This window comes from Pseudopipra pipra, chromosome 20, assembly GCF_036250125.1.
Source record: "Pseudopipra pipra isolate bDixPip1 chromosome 20, bDixPip1.hap1, whole genome shotgun sequence".
NCBI classification, from domain to species: domain Eukaryota; kingdom Metazoa; phylum Chordata; class Aves; order Passeriformes; family Pipridae; genus Pseudopipra; species Pseudopipra pipra.
The window spans coordinates 5,968,980-5,994,564 of NC_087568.1; the positions used below are offsets into that span (position 1 = coordinate 5,968,980).

The following is a 25,585-nucleotide window of genomic DNA, read 5'->3' on the forward strand; positions in this document are numbered from 1 at the left end:
ATCCATAGAGCATCCCTGGGATCTCCCAGCTCCATGGGATCCAGAGCGTCCTGGGAAAGAAATGCTGGGTGCTGACGGCGGCCTCTAAGTGGGGAAACCTGGGGAGGGCTGAAGACATCGGGGGAGGGACAAAGAGACAGGGATTTTTGGGAAAATCCCCGAGGAACGTGGGGCGCGGCGCTGCGCCCCTGGGCCATCCCGCTGCCCAGCGCTGCTCTCCACGCCCGCCCGCGCCCCTCCCGCCCCGCGCCCAACGCCGCTAACCACAGGCTTTACCGCGGCGCCGGCCGGCGTCACGCGCGCGGCGCCGCGCCCTCCCATTGGCCGTGGGCCCTGCGCGCGCACGGGGCGCGCCGTGCGGGCGGCGGCGAGGCGCGGGCGCGGGCACGGCGGGATGGCGGGGCCCAACGGGGACCCGCACGTGGTGGGCGGCGGCCCCGACGACGACGACGGGGACGGCGGGGACACCTTCGGGGAGGAAGGTGCGTGGGGGCGAGCGGGGCCGCCGCCACAGTGGGGAGCCCCAGCGGGGCACGGTCTGGCCTGGCCTGGCCCCGTGGGCTGCGGGTGGCAGAGCACAGGTGCGCCCAGGTGTGTCCAGATGTGTCCAGGTGTGTCCAGATATGTCCAGGTATGCCCAGTTGTCCTGCTGGCGGCGGTGCCCGACGCCCTAGGTGTGCCTGCTGCACAGCAGTGGGGGCTGCAGGGTTTGATTCTTGCTCAGCCGTGGGGCCCCGAACTCTGCTGCCCCTGGGGTGGTTGTTTTTTTTCTTGTGAAAAGGTGATTCCGTGCTTTTGCTGCTGCACAGGGTGCAGGTGCTCAAGGAGAAAGAGGATGTTCAGGTTGTGAGAGCACAGGGCAGGTCCCGTGGGCAGATCTGGGAGAAGTAGTCATGCGTGGAAAAAGGGAATTTAAGGCAGATAGGTTGGTAAATTCCACTCTGGAGCGTTTTTACAGTGCCTGGGTCTGAAATTTCTGATGCAGTCCTGTCCAGTTAAAACCAGCTGATGGAGGAAGTGAAACAATAGCAGAGCTGTAATGCAGACGTAGAGGTCACTTAGAACTGGAACTCTTTCAGAGTAAGCACTTTGCTACCCTTCTCTTGAAGGTGGTGAAGAGCTGGATTCTGCTGTTTCCCGTAACACCGTTCACTTTCCAGATGTGACCCACACAGGTGGATTTCAGAGTTCTCTGGGATCCACCTGCAGTGACAGAAGGATCATTTCTGCCCTGAAACACCCCAAGAGTGGTCACTGCTTTGCATCATCAGAGTGATTTACATTTCACACTTTCTGAAGAGCTCAGAGACACATTGGCTGTGACGGAGAAAGTCACTAAATCGGATCTACATCAAGTCTAATTAGGTTGTTCAGCTTGTGATCAGCTGATTTGTGTGCAGCAGCTGGTCATAGAGGGCTGCAGCTATTTCCTGGTCCTGGAGCTGAAGCTGTGGATCACTTCCTTGATCTCAAATAGAAACCTTATTTTTGTCAGCTGTCCTTGTAAGCATGCAGAGGAGTCAATGCAATTGCCATACCTCAGTCAGTGTTTTCATTAGGGAATGTGGTTGTTTCCACAAAAATCCACCAAGTATGCAACAAATGGAAGACAGTCTTTTTACAGCTTATTTTTAAATGGTTAAAGTTTTTTCACTTCCCAAAGCTGCACAAATTATATGGCCTTTGCTTGAGCTTTAGGCACTGAGAAAATTAGGTTCCTGCTGTGATTACAGACTTCTTGCCAGGCTGATGAATATCACTTGTCACAAGTAGCTACTGTGTCTGCTTGGGGTGCGCTCACCATTTCACTGCAACATGGTGCATCACACTGAAGTAGAGCTGTGACTCATGGACATTCTCACATACCTTGAACCAGGGTCTGAAAAATAATGCTAATTGCCACCTTTTTAGAAAGCCTGTGTTTGTGGGATCAGTTTGGAAATGCAAGGCCAAACTTTTATAAACAAGCTCAAATGCAACACACACAATTATCCAAAGAATTAAGGCTGTAACACTCTGAACAGCTTCAAAGTGGTGTAAGAAAAGGAGGACAATTATTTTTTTATAATGAAACTTTTCCTTAGCTATTAATATCGCAAATGACTGCAATGTTTAAATATTCACAGTTCTTTTAGAGCTGCTGGGAATGGCAGGGCCTGGGTCTGGTGTGCTGGGGCACCAGGGAACTTTTAATCAGTAGGTAAAATTAGAAGTAATAATTTTCCTCTACAACTTCAGCTACCCACATGAATTCAGTACCCAATAGAATGCAAAAAAAAATGAATTACTTCATCAAAACTTCTTCTGAAAATGCCCATCAATACCTGATGCAATAAATACAAATATAAAAGGTACCAGCCTAACATGACATACGAAAAATGAAGGGCAGAAATCAACAGTTTAATTTCTATTGGGTTGTACTGTTCCAAGTGCCTGCTGGTTTATTATTTATATTCAGCTAATGAAAGTTGGCAGCTGATTTCCAGCACTGATCCAGAATTTTTCTGAAATACAAGCACTCATTTCAAAGAAATATTCCGTGCCCACGGGTCACAGCTCCCCAACAGCCTCCCTGCACTCACCCAGCCCGTGTGGCTTCAGAAAGAAACGTGGGACCTGCTCCATGTGGGGTCCCTGTAACCCCCTGGGGTTCCTGAGTAACCTCAGCAGAGGTTTATCTTGTCTCTTTTTTTAGTTTGTTTGTTATTCTTTAGGACTGTGTGAATATTGCTTGGAGCAATCCAAAAGCAGGTGTTTCGTGCAGTAGCACAACACTCTTCAGCTGATTAACAGTGTTAACACTGTGAAATGCCCTTGTACCACGGCAAACTGCTGCACTTGAAACTGCTGTGAATAAGAAACTGTACCTGGGGAACCGACTGTCAGTGAGTCTGGGTTTAATCTGAAGTACCCAAAGCCTTAATGGTGCATGAAATCCTGTGGTTGAACTTGGTGCCCCACACTTACCTCCCTTTAGGAGTAACAGTGCCACTACCAGCACCTTTGGGCTCATCCCTGCTCCTGCCACAGCCACGTTTTGTCAGCCTGACCCCAGCCAGGCCCTTGGTGAAGCACACCCCAGCCTGGGAGCCTTTCACAGAAAATTCAGAGAGTAAACACTGTGGCACGCTCCTAAAATGCCTGCACCATCAGGAAAGATGATCCCAAAGGCAGCTAAAAAGGCTGACTTGTCCTTGGGATTTCTGTGGTACTGTTGCAGTCAGCACTGAGCCCGTGGTCAGCTGTTGGTGTGTGAGATCCAGGGCTGGCAGATAAACCCACAGTGGCTTTGGACTGCCCAGGTACCTTGCCTTAGATCTTGTTACCAGTGATCCAACCTCCCATTGGCTGTGTTTGATCAGAGAACACAACCCATGCAGGATTCAGTTGTATTTTACCTCACCCACCCTGGGGGCAGATAAGGCACAGCCCAAACGCTGTGGGTGTGTTTTGCCAGAGCTCTCACTGCCTACAGTGACAACACACTTACACTGTTCAGTCTCTCTTCCTTTTAGAATATGCAGCAATAAACTCCATGCTGGACCAGATCAACTCCTGCTTAGATCACCTGGAGGAGAAGAATGATTATCTGCACACCTGCCTGAAGGAACTGCTGGAGTCCAACCGCCAGGCCCGGCTGGAGTTCCAGCAGCAGAACGAGCAGCTGAACATGGGAGCTGATGGACAGGGCCCCCAGCCTTCTGCCTAGTGTTTGACCACAGACTCTCAGCTAGTGTTGCTGAGGGACTTTTACTGCTCAACAATTTAATGTAAAACTTGAATAGAAGAGGTGCCTCGTGCCTGTTACTTGTTCCTTCCCCTGGTTGTGTCCTGCCATTCACCTCCATGTTCTGTTTTCCTTTAGCTGTGAGAGGTGCAAAGCACATGGGTGGGTGTAGGAGAGCTGGCTCTTTCTGCTCCCTGGCACTCACACTTGGTTAAAGCTGGTTGTAGGAAATCTGATGTCATGCAGGTAGTTTGCAAGCAGGCCCTCTTCACAAAGAGGAAAAATGATCTTTGCTCTCTTGTACTGTTAAATCCAAGCAAGGAGTATTATGGCTTTAGCCTCTTCCCTCAGAAAAAGCACAGTAGGCAGGGGCTGTCCTGACTCCAGGCTTGTCCCAACTCTAACTCTGGTGACAGCCTTGGGGAGGGAGGCCCTAGGCCAGCTCCTGCCTTGAAACTACAACTTGTCCCTTAGTCACATTAACTGTGACGTACCAAATACTGGCACATGGTCCCAGACCACTGGTTGCTTCCATTCCCTGCCAAGCAGATAAGACAAGCTACCAGGGTGATGTTTTTGCTGTTATTACTGGGAGCTGCCCAGCTTCTCTGGCTGTTGTTCCAGACTCCAAGGTGGAGAGAGGCAGAGCAGCCTGGTTAGTTCCCACCACAGCATCAGCTACAGAGAGCAGAGACAGGGGCCTGCCTGCCCTGGGATGTGAGCAGAGCGTTCCCTGGACATTCTGACAAGGCATGAGCCATCTGGTCTAACTTGTGATCTTGTCAGGATGGCCTGGAGCCAGCACTTTGAAGCAAGTCTTACTGTTCTACTTATGTAAAGTTAAAGGAGTTTTTTTTGAAAGTTAAAGAGGTTATTTATAAGAAATTGTTTTATTAAAATCAGTTTGAAACAAAATATGTTCCTGAGAGTCTCCACTATGAGAACAGACTAGATTAGGCCTTGTAGTACTAACAAAGGACCAAGGTGCACATTGTTGCCTAGCTTAGGACACAGTGCTTGTCCAAGAGTGTGTGTCTTAGAAAAGAAACTGTTCTGAGAAGCAAAACTGAGCATACAGCCTCCCAAGAGAGAAACTTCTCTGCCTGGAAAGGAAATGAGAGGGACTACAAAGAATTCTTAAGTCTGCATCCATCTACTCCATGAACTTTGTCCCCTGTGGAAATCACATTACCATCTTCTTTCAGGTTCAACAGTCCAAGCCTCAGTCTTTCCACATAATTGCTGTATCCCAACTGTACAAGTAATAACCAACACCATCCTGTATTAGACACGCTAAAGCCAGGCTTATTTATTCTTAAAATAAAAACAGCAGTAAAGTTGAAGGTTTTGCTCTATTAAAAGACTCAGAAAATAAACATTTCCAGCAAATATCATATGTAAAGGGCTCTCCTTTAAGGCCACTCTATCTGGGTTTGCGCCTAGAAGAGCGTCTGCACCCAGAGGTGAGACCGGCTGTCTCACCTTTGGCGAGGGAGGAAGGCTCTGCCTCCTGGCCTGCATCTGCTGCCTCATTCTGTCCTAACCCTCCTCCACTCCCTGGATCCTGGTGGTCATCTGTGCCTTCCCTTTGCCTGGCTGCGTTGGCTTCCTCCTCGTGTCCCAACAGCTCCCCCGTGGCGCGGCTCTCCTCGGGGAACACGCAGGCAGCACTAGTGGCAGTGGACTTGCTCTCTTCCTGTAGATTTTCTTCTTCTACAACCATGATACCACACACATGGTCAGTCACACTGGCCAGGCTCTGGCCCTCTGCCCCAGAGGTGGCCAGCTCACCCTTACCCTCCAGAGACCTTGGAGTTTGTTCTTGCAGGGCTGACAGCTCTGTACCCTCCTTGTCTATCCCACGATCATCATTCATCTTCTTGCTGGTATGTGCTGTTGTAGCAAGAGGCTGTTTTGGATCATCCAGCAATTGGGAGCTGGAGCCCTGGGAATGCAAAGGAGCCTCGGGGTAGGCAGTTGTGGCACGATGCCTCGCTGCCTTGTATCTCTGCAAATACAAACAAACCAACGTGAGAGGGAAGCCCAGCTCAGCTCCTGTCACTGCAGCAAAGCAGCAGCTGGTCCAGGAACACCTGTACAAAAACAGTGGTGAGTGGCAGGGGCACGACTGGTCTCAGCAGCTCCTGGCCTGGCTGCTGAGGCTTTCAACAGAGAAAGGTCAGCTCCTGTGAGGAAAAGTGGTGATATTAAAAACTGAAGTCCTTCTCACATTACTTAATGCTGAGCGAGTGCATGGCAGACCTGTGGCTCCCGAGACAAAAATCATGTTCTGGCAACTGTTCATCTCAGTCAGACTCGGGACTTAGTAGATGTAACAGAGCAAGTGACAGCTCCTGCTTCAGCTACTGCCAGGACACATACCCTGGGCACATGAGGCTCTGCACCACCCTCAGCTACAGGTGAGATTCAATGTTTATCAGCCAAAGCAAGACTTAAATTGAAAGCTTAATATTTCTTCACTCTGTTGATACAATCTGCACAGTCGGTGGAACTGTTGACAGGAAGACTAAGATATCAAGAATATCTTGTTACAAGGCACTGAGGTTTTCCACAGAATAAAGGTAACATACCATCAATAAAATTACTTATTTGCACTCGCTATCATGATGAACCAGTAGAGGTCTGTAAAGAGATTAAAATGGCTACTAGCCATGTTCTAGACCAGATTTCAGGAAAACAGCAACTCTCTCTAGCTAACACACAGCAGGAACCTGGTCTTCAACACCCGGAGCATGAGCTAAAGGAACAAACCAAAGCTCCCTCTTTTCCACAGCAGTTCCCTCCACAATCAACTCCCTTTCAGCTGTCTCCTAAAGGGCTCCTTGAACTGGCACAGGCCATTACACCTGACAGTTTAAGGAAACAATTTTGAGCCAAATGGCTTTTACCAGTCTGCAATGTGGAATTACAGCCCATCAGACAGGCAGCTTTATCCTGTAATTCAGTTTATCACTGCAGGCTTGTTCTTTCTCTGCCCTCAAACGGTGGGAAATGCACAATATCCTATTGCATTGGAACTAGATCAGTTGAGTCAATGTTGTACCCAACCTAAAGCAGGTACAAGCATGCAAATTCGTGTTCAGTGATGCTGTGAACTGCCCCAGCAGCAGACAATTCTTTGCTTTGAAACCTTCTGCTGAGCTACTCTGCTGAGAATACTCCAATACACAACAGTGACAAAGATTTAACTCAGACTGTGGCAACTCTGAGGCACCCAGGCAGCCAAGAACAATAGTTATCTGGTTGCAGGTATTTAAGGTTAAACTCTTCTCATAAAAAAATCCCTCCAGGTCACTCTGGCATCCATTTGAAGAGCATCTGATTTCAGCTCTAAGTGGGCCAAAAGAGTGACATAAGTGACTGCTGCTGCAGTTTCACTCTAAGCTGATCTAAAACAAGCCAGGAAAACTTCAAGACTGATTCCTTCACTCCTGAAATGACTAGCTGCAGGAGTGGGAGAGGATGAGCAACCATGAAGGAACAGCTGTGGTCTCCTGCCATCCCAAATTCACTGCTCTAAGTGCTGGCTTCTGCAGCACCCCACCTCTTGCTGGAGGCAGTGGGGGCTGACTAGGAATAGTTTCTTCTGTCTGAAGACTACAAGAAAAACATGAATTTTTGGGGGTTCAGGAATGGGTGTGTGTGTTTGGATTTTTCTTAGGCACTATTTAATAAGCTTGTAGGAAAAACCAGCAGCTTTTGGGAGCAGAGTGTGGGTGCAGGCAGAGGACAAAGCTGGTGTGAGAGCCTCCCTCCTTGCCAAGGTCAGCAAATACTGCTCTCCCACACAGGCAGGGCCCAGGCAGTGGTCACAGGAGAGGGCAGAGACTGTACAAGCCCTGTGTACCCTCCACAAGGTGCTAATCCAGGCCCCTCACCCCCTGGCAAGTCAACAAGGACAGAACGATGGAGGCAGATTCCAGGCCAGCCCAGTAGGAAAAGCTTTAGATACAAAAGCAGCAAGGGGCAATAGGGCTTCTTTAGGTGGAGCCAGAAAAGCAAAGGAACAGCATCAGTTGGCAGAGCTTTGTGCTAAGGAGTTTCTAGGAAAGGGTAGCAGACAGACAGACAGACAGACTTCCTCTTGCAGGCTGACCCTGGGGACAAACAGACTCCCACAGCGTGTAGATTCCATCACATAAAGAGTCTGTAATGTTAAATTTCCAGACTTCTAAAGCTGAGTATCTGATTTTACCAGGCCTCTTCATGGATGAATCACACCCACAATTTTGGCTAAAGGAGCTGTTCCTGCAGTATCACAGGAGAAGATGCACCAGCTTTCTTTACAAGGAACAGCCTCTGTCCTTTGTTCTTACCCACCTTGACCCATCTGTCTCTGGTCTAACAGAAGAGGCCTAGACTGAACAACAGACTCCACAGGTTCAGCAAACAGAGCAGACACTCTGAGGAAGATTCCCAGCCAGAAACAGGCAACAAGATGACAGCAGCAGTAGCTGGGAAGCAGGACTGGACTGGTTTTAGATCTACAGGGGTGATGGGAGACACACACAGAGCACACCAGGAGAGAACTATGGCACAGTGGACACCAAGGATGATGGAAATGAGCTGGAGACAGGACAGCTAACGTGGTGGATTCGCTGGAGAGACACGCACGGGGGTAACAAATGCCAGGCCATGCAATCGCCAAAGGGTCTGACCTGAAAGTTCTCAAAATGCATCAGGGACTTGCAGTGTGCGAGCCGGGCAGCGGAGTCGCTATGGTAGAATTTGTGACACAGCCTGCAGAGGTAACCTGCGACGGGGACCAGAAAATCCAGGCCTGCGAAACGGGAGGGGAAGGGAAATCACAGATCACATTGAATGGAACTCAAATAATGAAAGCATGTTAAAAGGGCAAGGGGAGTGGGGGGAGAAAAGGAAAAGTGGAAAGCTTTGCTTCTGTTAATCGGGGATTTGCAAGATGACTTGCTGAATATCTCTTCTTACCATGGAATGGCTGTGGTTGATATTCAGAGAGAAATCTGGCTGCCAGAGCAAAGAAACTACACAGAGCGTTAAGGGGGGAAAAAGGGAGAAAAGAATACAATGGAAAACTACAGAGAACATGTGATCCAATGTAATGGGATCAAACCAAGCAGAAGACAGCAGGCACGCAAGAGGAACACGCAGAGAACATTCACAGCATGAATCATTATTCCATCTGCCACACGATAGTGGAAGGTTACAGCGATATGGGAGATTGGTGTAAACAGAGCTCTCCTTGGGCACAAACCAGCCTCTGCAGAGCTGCCCTCCTCACAACACCAGCGAGGTCAGAGGTTTGAAGTCAGTCACTTACAAGGCTGGGGACCAGACACAGCCATCTGGAGGCACCACTGCCCACCAGGGCAGCAGCACCGCTGAGGAACTGCTGGGTGCAGCGTGGGGGGTCTGAAGCAGAGGAAACATGCACAGTTTGGGCTCTAGCAGAGAGTTTGATACTGTCAGTGCTGCTCAGTATCTCTGTGCAAGCTGCATTTCTGCTGGAAAGCATTCCAATCGATATGCTTTCCGACTCCATCTTTCCAGAGCATCCCTCATTTGCTACCTACTTTCTTCAGTACTCCTGCCCTACTTGTTCCATGTCCTACCTTAGCAAAGTATCTGGCTCTCATCCTTTCTTCTTCAAAGCAAAAGGCAGCTGACAAACATCAATCACATCCTTATGTTTTATCACACAATAATAAAGCAACATTTGGTCTCTTCTCCAGGCAGCAGTGACCTGCACCAGTCCAGTGCAGCTGCTGGAGCACCACGGCCCAAGAAGTCATTATATCAGTAGGTAGAGACCATCCTCTCTTACAGAAACAGCATGTGGCCAGAGAAGGCTCTGTGGGCCTTTGTGCTTAACTCTGCTTGCTTACCATAGGCTGTGTCTGGACAATACTTCTCACTTCCTTCGTAATCCTCCAAAGACACTTCCTTCAGCCCAGTCTGGAAACCAAAAGAACATTAGTGCCTACTGTATCTGTGGCAATTCCATTCCTGGGCTCTTGCATTTTTCTGGTAAGCTCAGGAGAAAAACAAGAGGATTAGCATACCAGAGACAGAGTTGCACAGCACCTGGTCAGGGCCAGATGCAAACCCCAATGTCAGCAAGCCACTTCACTACAAGGGTTAAAAATCAGCCCTTGCACTCCAAGCCTGAAGTAGCTTAGCCATGTCCCTCCTTCTTGGTAACTGGGACAATATTTATTGAGATAAAGCTCCACATATATGTTTGCTTATTCAAACAGACCATGTCAACGTCTGCTTGTGCTCCTCAGCAACAAGGTAATATTTGAAGACAGCAGCAAGAGCTGCTGAAGACAGCAGCAGGAGCACAGCAGAAGCCCCTCCTGCATCCCACACAAAGTGCCTGATTCTCTTTTGCATCATTCTGTGCTCTGGAAGAACCCTAGAGCCCTCACTCTCCTGCTGTAGAGTGCAAAGTTGACCAGACTCTTGAAAGCCTGAGCTCAAACAGCCAAGACCAACTAAGTCACAGGATCCCACAGCAGATTCTCAGATAGGTCATTCCTTCTCCTTTTGCATGGCTTACCTGCTTGGCAGCAGCATCCTCATTCTCCATCAGTACTACATCAGGGTCTTCCTCCTCACCAGCTCCCCCTTCCTCCTCCTCCTCTTCCTCATCATCATCTTCAAAACAGCCAACAGCATCCACAGTGATCAACTCCTCTGAATCTTCTGGGCTGCCCAACTCCTTCTCTCCCAGCCTCACCTGTCAGGTATGGAAAAGAAAGATAAGATCAACTTTGCACTTGCCATTTAACCAAGGAAGAACTCAGACCCTGGACTGATTGCATTTGATGAGCAGAAGGGACTGCAAGAGGGGCACAAAGCTATCTCGCTTCAAGACACATCTAACTCCTTGTCCCTTTTGCACTCAGTTTCTTTTAAGCTCTAACAACTGAAGTCCAGCAAAAGATGAAAACTGAAACAGGGCTGGAAGAACTGCACATCTTCCTTTCAGCCCTGCAGTAGTGAGGGTAGCAGCCCCCAGACCTGCACAGCTCTCCACCCAGGCAGTGTTACCTCTTTGGCTTTCTGTTTGTGCTCAGGGGACTTCATGTGCTCCACGAACTTGCGAGGGGTCTTGAAGTGGCGGCTGCAGACAGTGCAGAAAGGACGAAGCGAGCGTTTGGCCAGCTGAGGAAAGAGGGACAGTTCCATAAGTCAAGAGGCACTACTTTGGAGGAATGCAGGTGAATTTTGAGTGAAACAAAGTCAGCCCTGCATCTAAACCAGGGAGACCACAAAGAGAATAGTGTTTTCAGCAGAAAGGACTCCCTAAGTCTTATGCACCAAAAAGACGGAACACATGCAGAGCAAAACTAAGTGCATCTTACAATTTCTCCCCTAGAAGCCAATAAATATGCTGACATGCCTAAATTTTAGCTTGAAAAGGCTGCTCACTATTCAATAGATTAGGTATGATAAACCATATTTATTGAGAAAAGTCAATTACACACTAGAGGTGCTTCAGGCCACACTGACACATCATGACAACTGGAGGCTCCAGCACTGCCAGCGATCAGAGGTAGGAGATAACACGACAGTGCCCTTAGGGAGGATGTTACTGGCAGAACTTTACGTGCAACCCTACACCCCAATCACTTTTTCTTTGCTGCTTGGGAAGCAGGAGCTGCTAGACACTTCCACTCCATCCCCACAAAAGGTCAGTGCAAAGATGAAACCCAGGCTGTGGCTGTTACCTTGTGTTCCTGGGTCCTGCGATGTTTGATGAGATCCCCTGTGAAGTGCACCTGGCACGTGTTACACCACCGCTGCTGGCTCTCTCTGAAGTGACAACAGATATAGCTCTAAGTCACACCTTTTTTACATTCTCCATGGAATACTGCAGTTTGCAATCTGTCCTTGGCATTGTTTTCCCCACCATTCCTGTCTTTACGGCCTCCGATTTATCTTCTCCCCTTCCCACACATTTACAGGTTGCTTTAGCTTGTGCTGACAGAAATGCATCAGATAAAAAAGTCTTCAACCTGATCTACTGTATTAAAAACTACACAGGTCAAAGTCAACTCTGGTATCCTTCAGCCTGAAGGAGTTAGCCCTGAAACCACAGGGATTTCACACCTTACCTAGAACTCAGGGGCAAACTGGTGCTGTGAGGGATTTTAGAACCCATGTAGGGCCACCAGAGTTTTCTGGTGCAGACCAACACTTACCCATCTTTTTCTGCTAGCACCTTCTGCTGCTTCACCATGGGCAGTAGTGAAACAAAACAAACATTGCTCATATGCTGAATCTCCCCAAGTCGCTGCTGGTGCTGAATTCCAGCCATGTGGGACTGGAAATTCTGAAAGAGAGGTTAGGAGAAAAATCCATTTAAATGTATTCAAAATACAGAAAATAATGGGTATGAGCTATGCTTTCCTTTCTTTTGACTGCTGTTTAACAATGAAATAGCATAAAAGCTTAAGAGCATGGTTGCCTGTGGATCCACCCACATTCTCTCTCTAGCAGGTTGCTTGCCAGCTCTCAGGAGAGGTTTATTTTATCTGCATGCTTGTCATCATTTTTTATGCTCCTTGTTCCTGAAGCATGAGCCCTTGCTAACAAGTCTCCTGCTGCACCTCCCCACGGCAGCCAGCCATCTAATTCCCATCTCCTGACCACCCAGATCCCTGTCAGACCTGTGCATTTTTACCTGCTGACTGCAGCAGTTGGTCTTGCAGATGTAACAGTAGAATTTAAGGACCGATTCGGGGTTGGGATCAGCTGTGCCCACCTCACAGGCCCAGTGCCCTGGTTTCAGAGCTGTTGTACTGATAGCTCTGCTCTCACTGCTCTGCTGAATAGTCACCTTCAGTGAACCTCCAGAGCTCAACACCTGCCAAAAGAAGGAGTCAAGATCAAGTCCAATTTCTCAGCAGAAGACATTAAAAGTTACACCTGCTTTTTGTATGTCACCTAAGCTCTCTACTCTTTAGGAAAATGCATTTAAGCCTGAACCCACATGGGGCTGATCAGAAGGACTCTCATGCACACTCCTCCTCCTAAAGCTACCAGATCAGCGATCCCTGTGTCATAGCACCAGGACCATTAGCACAGCTGGCTGTTTCTGCAGCCTCTGAAGTCACTGTACGACCCAGAGTCTGGGGACTGGAGCTACAAACAATTCTTGGTAAGGGACATAATCAGCTCATGTTTCTCCACTGCAAAACTAAAGGCAACTCAGGCCAAGACCTGATGGAGTCAGAAACTCAGACATGGGCAGGATGATACATTTGATCACATCATCAAACATTCCCAATTATGGAAGTCTGATTCACACCTCAGGTTAAATCTTTGTCTGCTCACAGATTTACACAGGATAAGGTCCTGGTTTAACATCAAGCATGTGGGCCACATATTTCATGCAAAGGCTCTCAAGTTGCATCTTTAACACCATCACCTGAATTTTTTTACACCTGCTCTTCAGCAACATGGAAGATGTATTTAGCTACGGCCCTCCATACATATATTTTTAAGTAACTCTTTCAACTTCCCATTTTTCCAGATGAATACTGAAATCTTAATGAGCCTCCCATCCACAGCCAGCAGCAGGTGAGGAACAGGCCAGCAGAGGTACAAAAGCAGCAAGTCAGAGCAGACTGCGCACTAATTGCAGACATATTATGCCTTATTGCCAGGGACAACAGCTTACAGCAGGAGACAGAGCTCCAGACGTGGGTGCCAGCTGGTTCCCAGTGGCAACGGGCTTCTCCAGGATGGAGGGGGAGGTTGTATGTTCTGCACCACCCCTGCGCAGAGCGGTGTCTGCTCACCTCAGGAGCCTTCGGTTCCTCGGAGAATTTCCTCTCTCTAGAGAGTTCTTCAGCTGTGTACTCCTTTGCACTGTCTGCACCTAAGAAGGGAGAGTCCTTTTAGCTGCCTTAAATCAAAGCAGCAATGGTAGAAAAAAACAAAGCAGCAGGTGAGTGAAGTCAGGGAGCTTTCCTCACAGTGCTGCTGGCCATCAGCCAGTTCACAAACCTTTCTCCAAAGAAATCCCTTATTCGAGAGGGAAATTTCCCATCATTTGCATTTGGTAGGTAACATATTTTGAGGGACTAGATTTGGATTTGATTTCTAGATTTTATCCTCCTTTCCCCATCCTGTATGACTGAAGGAGAGACATTTCTCGTGTCAGAGAAATGGAGCTACAGAGGCAGTTCCAGCAAGGAGTGCCCTAAAAGTGCAAAGGACAGGGTTCAGCAACTCACCATCAGCTTGGACATGGGCGCTCGAGATTCCTGCTTTCTTGCTGTCTGTGGCATCCTCCAACGCAGACTCCTCGGTCACACTTCAAGGATATCAAGAAAATAACCTTATTTGTCATGTTACAGACAAGAGATTCAGGAGGCACACCAAGGCACAGGCTGGGTCTAAGCTACCACACTCTCCACTAAACCCCCAAATCAATAAGCTACTGGAAGTGGTATTTCAGGCAAGAACTTGGCAGAAATAAATAAAAACAACGAAGAGTGGGTGTTCTAGAACAGATTCAGAAACAGCAGCCAAATAATCTGGACAAGAAGATTACGACTGATTTTTTTGTTAACAACCCTCTCCTGCAAGAAGCCTGCAGGGAAATAAGTTCATACAAGAAATATTCTTAATGAGAGCTTTGAGAGCTCAGTCCTGTCGTGACTGGTGACCTGGACCATGCTCCTGGCTGCTCTGTGCATGACAGAACAGAACTGAAGGAGTTCTCCGTGGTGCCTTACAGGGATTTCCCCATAACTGCCTGCTCTATTCATACCAGTCATGTTTCATTCCAGAGTCCCTACAGTTCTGTTTGTGGGGGAAGCAAAAATTGTACAAGATGCAAATCAAAAGGACCTTGCTTTGTTTTATTTGGTATTGGTGATCTGCTAAGGAGAAAAAAAGCTCCCGAGGGGACTGCTGACAATAAATGTTTGACTTCCAGAGGGCACAAAGTGTACTTTGCAGTCTCTTTCTCCTTCCCCCATTTTTCCATCAGGACTAACACTTTTCACCGTGGCTCTGAGGGCGGCTCGAATTCCCACCTGCTGGTGTCCTTCTGCCAACAGGGAGCAGCACCTTCTGCACAAGCAAGAGGCAGGTACCGCATCCCGTTATCCAAACACATCCCCCCCCAGCATAATTTATCAGATTGATACGTGATAATGTAACTGGGTTACACGGCTATAAATATGCAGCAGGGTTGGGGCAGTGCAAACACGAATCCAACAGGAGTGGCTGGCATTAACATTATTTGTCAAGTGCTGCCAGCAGGCTCAACACTAACTGTACCACACGCAGATGGTGCCAGCACTCAGGGCGAGGGTTTGCAGCCTGAACTGCAAATCTAAGGAGCAATCTAAGGGAGCAAAAGCCACCACGAGCGTGATCTAAGGAGGAAATGGTATTCTATGGATACTTGTCGTGCCATGCTAGAAGTGGGTGTTCAAGGAGGGTTTGAAGATGACGAGTGCTTTCTGCACTGGAATGAGGATGTTGTTCCAGGTATACAGATGTACATAGGAGCAAAGGCAGAAGTGGGAAAAACCTGAAATGGAGAAGGAGGCTGGTATTCCTGGCTAAAGGGAAATGGAACAATGAAGCACAAAACAAGTTTATGACACGGATGGGGAGAATGCCCTTGTCATCTGTGAAGGGCAGTATGAGAACAGTAAACTGTTTTTTTCGGAGATCCATCATCTGTTCATTGGAAGTTAAAAGAAACACTTAAAAAAAAAAAGCTAAGGAATGATCTATTCTAGGTAAATACCAGCCATAATATATGCATCAAATCTGGCAGTCCCTAACTGCTGCTTAGGAAAGGATTTTCCTAATAGCAGGCTTGCTGCAGTGAGAGCTGTCATTCCTCAGACTTGATTCTTCTTTTTTCAGTGCATGTAACAGGACTTTGATTAATACCCTGCTAAATATTAATGTAATTAAAATTAAATTAGCTTTGGCAAACAGATTAACAAAGCACACACTCAAATGTATTCGACCTAGCTTTAATTGAATTTATTCACTTTCTTGCTAATCAGAGTCCATAATTCACGGTGGTCCCTGCACACACAATATTTATCACTCTTTAATGTTTTACTTTGATGTTTGGATATTACCTTGATCATGTAATCCTGGAATATTCTCCCCAAAGCTATCCATTAATCTCTAATCTACAGATGGGAAACAGCGAGGTGAAGGAACTTGTCCAAAAGCAGGCGGTGAATTGCTAACAGGGAAGATAAGAGGACCCAGGAGTCCTGACTCATCGTCGTTAACATATGTTGGAGAATTCTCAAATCAATGCCTCCAGAAATCTGTATTCACTCCCTCCTCTTCTCCCTCCGCACCAGCTAAGGGTGACAGTTCTGGGAGAGGAGCAGCCCGGTGCAGATGGCACATCCCACTAGATGGCAATGCAGCCCTGTCTGTCCTTCCTGCACCCTTGGGATGCAGGGAGTGCCGGGCTGGGCCTGCCATGGCCAGCGTGCCCGCCTGCTGCACATCCCTGGGGGATAATAGGATTGCCTTTGTCTATTTTTACCCAACAGACAGAGGTACTGGGAAGACAATCTTTGCAGAAGGGATACAGAACTCAGCACTCATGGATACAGGCTTGGATACTAGGGAGTATTGATTCCCTTTATCATTCCTCAAAATAAACTACCCTCTCCTACACCTACGGTAACCTAACATATTCCAAAGCTTTCTCTCTCTGCTCATTTTGATTTTTGACATTTAAGGAAGAAAATTAAAGAAATATACCAGAATAGAAAAGAACATCTCTGCTTCTTACAAGGATCCTGGCAGGAGAACACACGAGCAAACTCTGCTTTGTTGCACATTTAGATGAGCTGCATCTCTGATTTTTCATTCCCATAGTTGGGTCACCTCTTGCAGAGACCTTACAAGACTCAGCAAGCATCACGAGATTTTCTGAATTGTTCACAAGCATCTGAAACACCTCTCATATGCTAGACATCAGTCCAGTCCAGCCCTAATTATCAGAAAATAAAATCAGACAATAATTCTAAGCTCAGGAACTATCTCAATACCCCATTCAATAAATACCTCTTCAGTCTTTTTGCTGCAGGCTCAGTGTTCAACACAGACTCTGTTGGAGTTCTTGGCTCTGCAGGAACACAGAAGGAGATGTTCTTAGCAAAGCAGACCATGCCACCTTGAGCACGTTCCATAACTGAATGGCAAATGCCATAAGGCTCTGTTAGAGCAAATAATTCTAAACACTTGCTTATTCTGAATTTGAGAATTGCACTGACAAGGTTAGATAATGACCTCAGATATTCAATTGCAATGTCACTGTATGAGGTGTTGTCAAAAAAAAGAAATCTATGTTTATGTCCACTAAGTGGCTCTCAGTCCTGTATATATATAAGTGACAAGAGCTCTGATCATGGGAACATTAATACAAGCCAAGGTGGCACATCTACCTGACAGCAACCACTTAATCAGGTTGTTTTCACCACTGCATATACACTGGTCACCACCTCATCATATGCCTGCAGTTTTAGATTGGGCACTCTCCAGTCATTAAAGACATTCCCACATCTGTGTCGTGTCCGACATTTAAGACATTCAGTGCCAGCAGTTTCTGTTCTGACAACTGGAGCACAAGGACTCTTTCAACTCATCTTTTCCTCAGCATGCTGGTTGCAACTGGTTCTGCTTTATGTGTTTGGCTGCATGAGATGTTGAGTTCAGCATGGGTAAGGCAATGTGGAAGCTCTAATTTCAAACCAGTTTTCTTTTTCCCCCCCATCTTAAATGGGGTTTGCTGTCAAAGTGACTTCTGAGAGGCTCCCATGCAAGAGAGATGAAGCAGGCTCATAAAAAAATCAAAAATATCCAGGTAAAAGTGGTACATGAAGCACATAGCAGAGGGCTATCACAGGCAGTTTAAGTATTTACAATTAGAAAGAAATGTAGCTGACTAAGCCTAAAATCATCTCTGGCCTTTGCTGCAGGACTAGTCAAGAGAAGTTTCTAATAATTGTAAGCATTTGTTTTACTACGGGCTCCTCCTTACCTGTGGATGGTGAGGAATTGTTCTGCTCTGACCCTGCTTGCATTCCCTCTGGGATTTCCATTTTCTCATCACCTTGTGTCTGAGACGAAGAACCGGGATCCAGTTCCCGCTTCCTGTCAGGGACCCTCTGGAAGTCCTGCAAAGGACAGAGAGTCACTGCCAGCTCTTGGTCCTTAACACACCCTGTCTAAGGCACCAGAGTTTTACTGTGGAGCAGGAACAGGAATTTCCAATATGTGGAAATGGAAAGGAATAGATGGTTTACAAAGGACTGCCCTGCTTCAGACAAGTTTACATGGTCAAACAGGGCGAGGCACTTCAGCTCCACAGGTAGCCCAGGACATCTCCCCAGTGCCTTAAGCAGCTGCTGTAGGAGATCCAGCTGCTTGTAAAGAGTAGGATCATGTTAGAGGGACTCTGGCAAGAGGTGCAGGGGAAGGGAAAATAATAATCCAAAATAATCCCTCTTCTTTTGACCCTGGAGAAAGGACAGTCCAAGAATGGAAGTGCACCTTATCCACCACATCTTTTTGACAGGATGGGATGAAATATGCAAAAGCTAATCTAAGAGGAGGAAAGTAGCAGTTAATTAACCCAAGAACTATTTTCAGGATACAAAAGAGGTCGTAATGGTGGAAAGTGAAAAAGGTTTTTATAAAACAAAAAAAATTGTAGATTTTACAAAATCCACAAGAACAAACAGGAGCCTGATCTTAAAAAGAGGGAAAACAGCCCAAAGAGGCAGAATGCCCAGGGTAGGAGCAGGTCATTTGGGAACAACAAACTGCTTTGGAAGAGCAAAGCACTCAGCCAGGATTTCTTCTGTTGTAATTACTTTGAAGCTGGTACTTCTTAAGGCTCCCTTTATATCTCAGGTTTAAACAGTTCTGCTATGAGGAATTCTCTCTCTTGGGCAAGCAGTGACAAGAAACCTTTACATCAGAAATGTAAATATGGACCACAAAAGCCTTCGAGATGGAATTATTTCTGCATTTCTGTGTCAGCAGCATGGTGCAAAACATCATTTTCTTTGTAAGGCTCTCTCCCCTCTCCTTTGTACTCCGCCTACAACAATGTCAACAGCTGCAAGTACAAAAGGAGCACAAATCTCTCCGGCAGTTGGAAACCACAAGCCCACCTTGCGAAAGGTCCGGTTCTGCCGCTGGAAGGGGAGGCTGGGGAAGCCCAGCCGAGTTGGCTTTAAGGAGACCCCCACAGGTGGTGGTCCCAGGAGGGAATGTCTTGTAGCCTGAGGGAAGAACTGCTGCAGTGCTGGCGCTGTCATGTTAAATCCACGCAGGTTTCCTACAGAGGCAAACACAGAGCGTGTCACCACCCTGAGCTGTGCAAAGGGAAAATATTCCACCTGCACAAGCAGCAAGCAGAGAGGGGAAGGGCTCCTCTGCCCTGTGCTCTGCTGGGCACTGTATGGGTGCTCTATGCTCTTCCCTTTTCAGCACACACAATGATTTGATGTGATAACAACCATTACTATGGATCAGGCTATTTAATTATAATTGTCACTGCAGGCTAAGATCATTACAGCAATTATCTGATCTGAGCACACTAACGCTTGCAACAAACAAGGTCTCGTTTTGCAAAAACTCTCTGTAAAAAAAAAAAGGAAAATTCACCCCACATTTCTGCAGCTGACAGCTCACACCATAGCATGGATGCTGTTTAGCATAAGCAAGGAACAGTGTTTCATTTAAAACAACACTGGACTTCTCAAACAAGAGATCCCACAGTCCTCTCTGCCACCTGGTTGTCATGCAAGCTCAACATGTCAACCTCAACTCTGACACCCGAGACTCTGCCATTTCCAATTATAATGCTCTGCTTTCTGAACAGTTCTTTTCAGCATCCACAGGCTATTGACTAAGTCTCAACAATTTCTTACGAAGACAGTCCTTGCCATCCCCATTTCAGGAGTGAGGGAATGGAAGGGCCCAGATGCCTCTGCTACACCCTCAGGAGCTGTCCATCATTCTGGGAATCTGGACTTCAATTGCTGTTTTTTCTCTCTCACTTGAATTAGTGAATACTCCAGCTTTTTAGCAGCTGTCAAAACAGGGCAGCAAAGTCTAGAGACAGGCACCCAAAATGTGAAAGAAACCAAGCTTTCTCTTAAAAGCCTGCAACACAATAGGAAGGAGTCCCCATGTTTGTCTTCAAAAGTAATCTAATCTATTATTACTTCCCATAAACAATCCCTTACTGTAAAAGGACATAGCTATATTAAAAAAAATCTGTAAGACAAGAAATCATCATCTGCTCTTGCTTTGGTACCTTTGAAGAACCACACATCCATTTCAACTTGAAGTATTTATCTCTTCCTATTCCCACTGCTGAAGCCACACGCAGCCAATGAATTATTTATGCTGATGTTTCCCAGGGACAGAAATGCTAACAGCATCAGATATTCTTACATGTAACCAAAACCTGAATAACCAAAAATATTCATATCCCTAAGTAAGGCCACGTTAAGACATTGGCAATCATATTGCATGTTACCTGTGGCTACCTGGTGTAGGTTATTGAAAGAGAAGTCGCAACTCTGGCATGCAGAGGTGAAAAGAAAAGAAAAAGCACTAAGACAAAGCAACAAAGTGCACTTAAAAGTGTTCATTAACATACCTTATCCTGCTCTAATTAGCCTCAGGCCCTCGGCACATTATTTAAATACAATTTCTCAATAAAAGATTTTGCTTCATGGAAAAGGCCAGCCCGTGCTGACATCAAACATATCTGCAAGGAGTGAGGCTGCCTGGAGTGGAGTCAGGCTTTCCCCTAACAACAAATATAAATACTCCAATCTTCAGAGTGTGGCTTGTCCTTTCTCACTGCCACTTTCCCTACAACCTGAGAGAGATCTGTGGAGAGCCACTGGAGTCACTAGAGAGCCTTCTCTTTAAATGGGCAAGAGAGAACAAAAGAAGAGTTAGCGACATGCAGAATAAATCTTTTGTCTTCACATCTGGGCATGATTCACAGGCAAGATAGAAATTGCAAGCATTAATCTAGACTAGGCACCTGAAAACTATCTCAGGTACTGATTTGCTGCATTGAAAAGAGCTGTCAGGTTCAGACATGAGCAAAAAATAAAAACATAGCTTTATTCCTATTATCTTTACATTAGCAATGCTATTATAAAGGCATTGTTTTGAAAATACATATGGAAAAAAACAAAGAAAAATCCACTTGTGGAAACACACTGATGGAAGAACAGTGATATTATTCACCAGAGAAACGACAGTCATTTCAGTGAATCAAAATTTCACGAGACAATTGAAACCTGAACCATTTTCCACCACAATATACTTTATTTGTTTGTACTGCACCAAGTTTGGACCAAGACAACTATCTACTGCAAACAAGGTTAGCGTACATGGAACAGATAATGAAATAAACTGCTTTAACCTTCCAACCAAGCAAGACAAACAAATAATAAAAACTTCAGTATTTTATCTAAACATATTGATGAAAAAATACTTGCTCCATCAAGTCTTAAGAGGGAAGGTACATATTTAGCATCTATCCTGATACCTTCTAATGCTATTCCCAGTTGTGAATAGTAGGGCACTGAAGAACCTCTGTGATGTGGACTATGGACAAATTTAAAGGGGGGAAAGAAAAAAAAAAGGCAGCAAACGGAACTGCCAAGTGCAAGAACTGCCCTGGTTCAGCAGGAAATAGCCATGCTGTGGTCTGAGTCCACGAGGATGATTAAATAACTCCAGTAAGCGTTTCCCATAACGACAGTACCTTGCATCTGCTGCATGAGTAAGGCCCGCTGAAGCATAGGATTGGCATTGAGCAGCGATGGCTGATTTGTTGCCCGTAAGCTCAGCATCTGTTGCTGTTGCGGTGGCGGCAAACCCCTGGAAAAGAAGGCATAAATCGTAAGAACCCAATAAAAACCGCCCCCCTTCGATTCCAGGCACCTAACAACTATAAAAGAGAGGAGCAAACAGCTGAAATGCCGATATACGTGCATGAAAAGACACCGTGCAGCGGCACTGTATCCTCTTTCTTCCACTCTCCTGGAATTTCCAAGCTGACAGATTGTCTATCAAAGAATTTGAGGTCAGAGACAACTCCTTAGCACCAAGCCCACATGAAGCCTCTAAAGCAGCATAAAAAAAGCCCAGGAGCTGACTGCAGTTCTACAGAATTATGCAGCACCCGTCAGGAGAAATGAGTGATCTAGATCAGCAGCTACATTTAACAGGACAACAAAAAAGAAGTCCTAAAAACCAGGGAGTTTTCTCAGCAGCTTAAAGCACATTTTCCCAAAATCAACACCTCCCACACGGAGCCAGACAGGTCAGAACTGTCAATGGTGCCCCCTAACTGCAAGAACCAGATGGAAAAATAAAGCACGGCCTTCATATTTAAAACACGAGGAGGAAGAAGCGAGCGGAGAAGAACTCTCCAGTTCTAAGGAGGGTGGAGCAGACGTGAGAGAAAAGTCTGAAGAAACTGGCAGGCACTTATTCAAGCGATTGCAAGGTCAGGCCCACCTCTAAGCACGACTGCTGACACAGCTAAATCTGTCAGGGCTGAAAAGAGGTACAAACATGGATTGAAATATCCACCCTGACAAAAAACCCCAACCCTCTTAAAAGAATTCACAGCAGCTCATCTTCACATTTGCTGCTCTAGATTGTTCCAGTCTCAGAGCTGAGATATTTATACCACAAAAATCGTACTTTTAAAGGTGCAAGATGCAGCCATGCTCTCTGGCAGTCAGCCCCTTACTGGCATTTTAAGAGCAGCTTTGTTTATTGCATAAGACATATAAAATGGTAAAAAGATTTGGAGGTTCATATTTCTAGTAAAACAGAAGAATTCCCACATTGACCTCAGAGACAAATGCCTTATAAGAATAAAGTAATATAATAATTTCTTAAATAACAAATTAACTATATTATTAAATTCACACCCCATTGCTTTAAATTTGCAGAGCATAAGGCTTTAAAGGTAACAGTAAGTGCAAATAAATGCATTATTTCAGAGAATTTGTGTTGGTTCTAAAAATCTCAGCTCATCGGGGACAACTGCTCCTATCTAAGTTGTTTTACGTCTTGCTTTTTTTTTTTTTTTTTTTTTTGGAGAACCGTGGTTATTTTCTGGCAGATGTCATTTCTCTTTTCACAAACAAAACACGATTTTCTCCATCCCCTCCCTGCCCCACCGCGCTCAGCCACAGCCTCAGCGCCGGTGCCACTGCAGAAATAAGTTCCATCGCCTCACCCAGGCCAGCAGAGAAAGAAAACAAATAAACAGCTTAAGTTCAACAATAAAATAATAAAGTGCTCGCGTCTACCGAGGGTGGCTCTGCTGGGTTTCTGCAGGAGAAGGCGTTTTCCCCGAGCCCCGGCTGCCCTGCCCTGCCCGCCCCGAGGGGCGACGCTCGGCCCGGAGCATCCACCCACCCACCGGGCGGCTCTGCCCGGGTCACCCCGCGGGGCTCGGGGACTCCGCGGCGGGACCGCCCCGGACAGCGGGCAGGGATCCCCGGAGCGCTGAGGGGACGCGGCGGGACCCCACACGGGCCGCCGCCCGCGCTGCCTCCATCCCTCACACCGCGACCCCTCGCTGCCTCCAGCCCCCCGGCTCTGCCCCGATCAGGCCCGCACCCCGCCCGCCTCCCTTTGTCGCCTTCCCGGCCGAGGGAGGGCAGCCCCGCACCCGCCCCGCCGCGGCTCCGGAGCGCAGGGAGGCGGAGGAGAGCGGTCCCCCGGGACAGGCCCCGGATCCCCGGCCTCGCGTAGCGGCGCTTACCGGCCTCCCTGCTGCGCCGGGGGGTGGTGGTGCTGCTGCTGCTGGAGGAGGTGCTGGAGCTGCAGCAGCTGCTGCTGGAACTGCTGCTGGTTGAACATGTCTGGGGAGCCCCGAGCGGGGCGAGCCTGAGACAAAACACGGGAGGGCGAGGGAGGCACCGGCTGCGGGGCTGGCGCGTATCAGCCCAGCAGCCATTGAGCAGGGGAGCCGCCGCCGCTGCCGCCCATTCATTCACTGAGCCGAGCCCCCCCTGCCGCCTCCTCCTCCTTCCCCCCGGGGTCATCGCAAGCGGCAGCCTGTGGAGGAGGTTTCCAAACCCCACCTCCCCAAACCTGCTCCCACCCTCCCCTGCCCGCGGCGGCCGCTCCCCGCGGCGGGGCCGTGCCGGGACCCGCAGCCCGTTCCCTTCGCCTCCCCGCCCCGCACTCACGGCGCAGCCCGCGGCGATCAGCGCTCCCCGCCCGCCGCCTCCATCTTCCCGCCGGGAACAAGAACCACCTGCCCGGCCCCGCTCCCCGGCCCAGCCCAGGCGGGAGGCAGCGCCTTGGGCAGGGCTGCAAGACCCGGCCGCCCCCGAGGGGCTGGGGATCGCCCCCGGAGCCCCCGCTCAGGTCGCCCCTGCCCGCAGCACCTCCATCCCTCATTCCCCGCACAGAGGCGGGAGTGAGGTCCCCTGTCCCTCGGGAGGGCTGGGAGGGGATGGACACCATCTGCCCAGGGCTGGGCAGGGAGTGGAATAAACGGCTGCAGAGGGGGAGCAGATGGCATCCAACAGCGTGGGCTTTCTGCTCTTTGTGTTTTTTAAAATAGTCCAGGGGAATCTTTGGTAACCATCTCGCCAAGGAGATGGAAAAAACCCAACGCAGCCTCTGGCCATTCACTGTGGTCACATCTTGGCAAACCTGCCATGAGAACCTGGAAGAAAACAAACAGGGACTTTTGCAATATTGCTCTGTGCTGTAGCCTGAGATGACTTTTGTAACAGGTCCATCCCTTTTTTTTTTTTTTTTTTGGCATGGGGGGGTGGTTGCAGCAAAACCTTTCCTGCAGCACCTGTTTTCCATAAGAAAATTAATTTTAAGGATGTTCAGTACACACAGCCTCTGTATGAAAATGTACTGTGACTGTCATTTCTTCTTATACTAAACCTCACAAGGGTAAAGATGTGTTTCTGCTTTTTGCTATTCCAGAGAATCCATCCTGAAATAATTTACTTTATAGTCTAATTATTCATGCCAATAAAGACTACTTGATTCATGAAAGGCCTTGGAATTGATTTTTAGCTGAAAGCATTGTAAGCTGAACACAGACAGTTACTGGTGATATACAGTTAGCATTAATAATTTTCAATGCAGCAGCATATGTTGATTTTTCCTTTGGGCCTTTTTATACCATCCTGATTTTACAATAATCAATTTGGAGATGACCATCCATATTAATCCATGATGGGCCCTGTTCATGCCCAGAGTCCTTTACCAGGTCACAGCTGTCTGCACACAGAGAAAATGCTCTCCTGTTAAGCATGAAAGCTGAAATGTCATCCCAGGGAACACACACACAGAGCAGAAAACATGCATGGAGTCTCTTTCAAATCATTTTGCATAATTGATCCTCTGCCCCTGTAATGGTGCTGTCAGAGCAGCCACTGGCCTGGCTGGTTTGTAGCAGTGGGGGAAAGGGTTAATCCTGTGCTTCCAGTCCATATAACATGAGCCAGACCTGGGAAAGACAGAATTCTTGTATAGATAAACATTAATCTGCAATTAGTGTCTTGTGTTTTTAATTCTACAACTGAAGTTCTTGTGTTCTATATATGTTTAACATTTGGAAATCTACAAAGCACCATGTTAATAAAAGATGCAGGTGACTAAGCCTATGGTTTCTTTACCATTAGATGTTATATTCTGACATAGTCTAGAGGCTCCCCTCATAGTCTGGGCTTTCCTCTCTGAGTTCCTGCATAGAAATCATTAAATAAACAACCTTTTTGAATTTATGAACAATGCAGAGATCTA

General features: G+C 47.4%; 2 protein-coding genes across 4 annotated transcripts; one reads left to right on the top strand and one right to left on the bottom strand.

Moving 5' to 3' along the window:
• The first annotated feature begins 327 nt into the window (after positions 1 to 327).
• On the top strand, positions 328 to 5,070 carry BBLN (bublin coiled coil protein). The gene is made up of 2 exons (XM_064677038.1): positions 328 to 482; positions 3,516 to 5,070. Exons 1-2 carry the CDS (start codon positions 395 to 397, stop codon positions 3,707 to 3,709), a joined length of 282 nt encoding a protein of 93 aa, XP_064533108.1. The 5' UTR covers positions 328 to 394; the 3' UTR covers positions 3,710 to 5,070.
• CIZ1 (CDKN1A interacting zinc finger protein 1) lies at positions 5,010 to 24,272 on the bottom strand. 3 transcript variants are annotated; one of them, XM_064677033.1, is made up of 17 exons: positions 24,001 to 24,267; positions 23,571 to 23,695; positions 21,549 to 21,664; positions 18,922 to 19,088; positions 17,784 to 17,919; positions 16,808 to 16,868; positions 13,978 to 14,057; positions 13,540 to 13,619; positions 12,420 to 12,602; positions 11,938 to 12,068; positions 11,464 to 11,548; positions 10,784 to 10,897; positions 10,290 to 10,469; positions 9,613 to 9,682; positions 8,407 to 8,528; positions 5,525 to 5,735; positions 5,010 to 5,440 (listed from the first exon to the last, which is right to left on the bottom strand). In XM_064677033.1, the coding sequence occupies exons 2-17, from the start codon at positions 23,666 to 23,668 to the stop codon at positions 5,151 to 5,153; spliced, it is 2,124 nt and encodes a 707-aa protein (XP_064533103.1). In that variant the 5' UTR covers positions 23,669 to 23,695; positions 24,001 to 24,267; the 3' UTR covers positions 5,010 to 5,150. The 3 variants fall into 3 exon arrangements, with proteins under 3 accessions (XP_064533103.1, XP_064533102.1, XP_064533104.1); XM_064677032.1 differs by having other exon boundaries at positions 5,010 to 5,735; positions 24,001 to 24,272; XM_064677034.1 differs by lacking the exon at positions 24,001 to 24,267 and having other exon boundaries at positions 5,536 to 5,735; positions 23,571 to 23,885.
• Between the last annotated feature and the right edge of the window lie 1,313 nt (positions 24,273 to 25,585).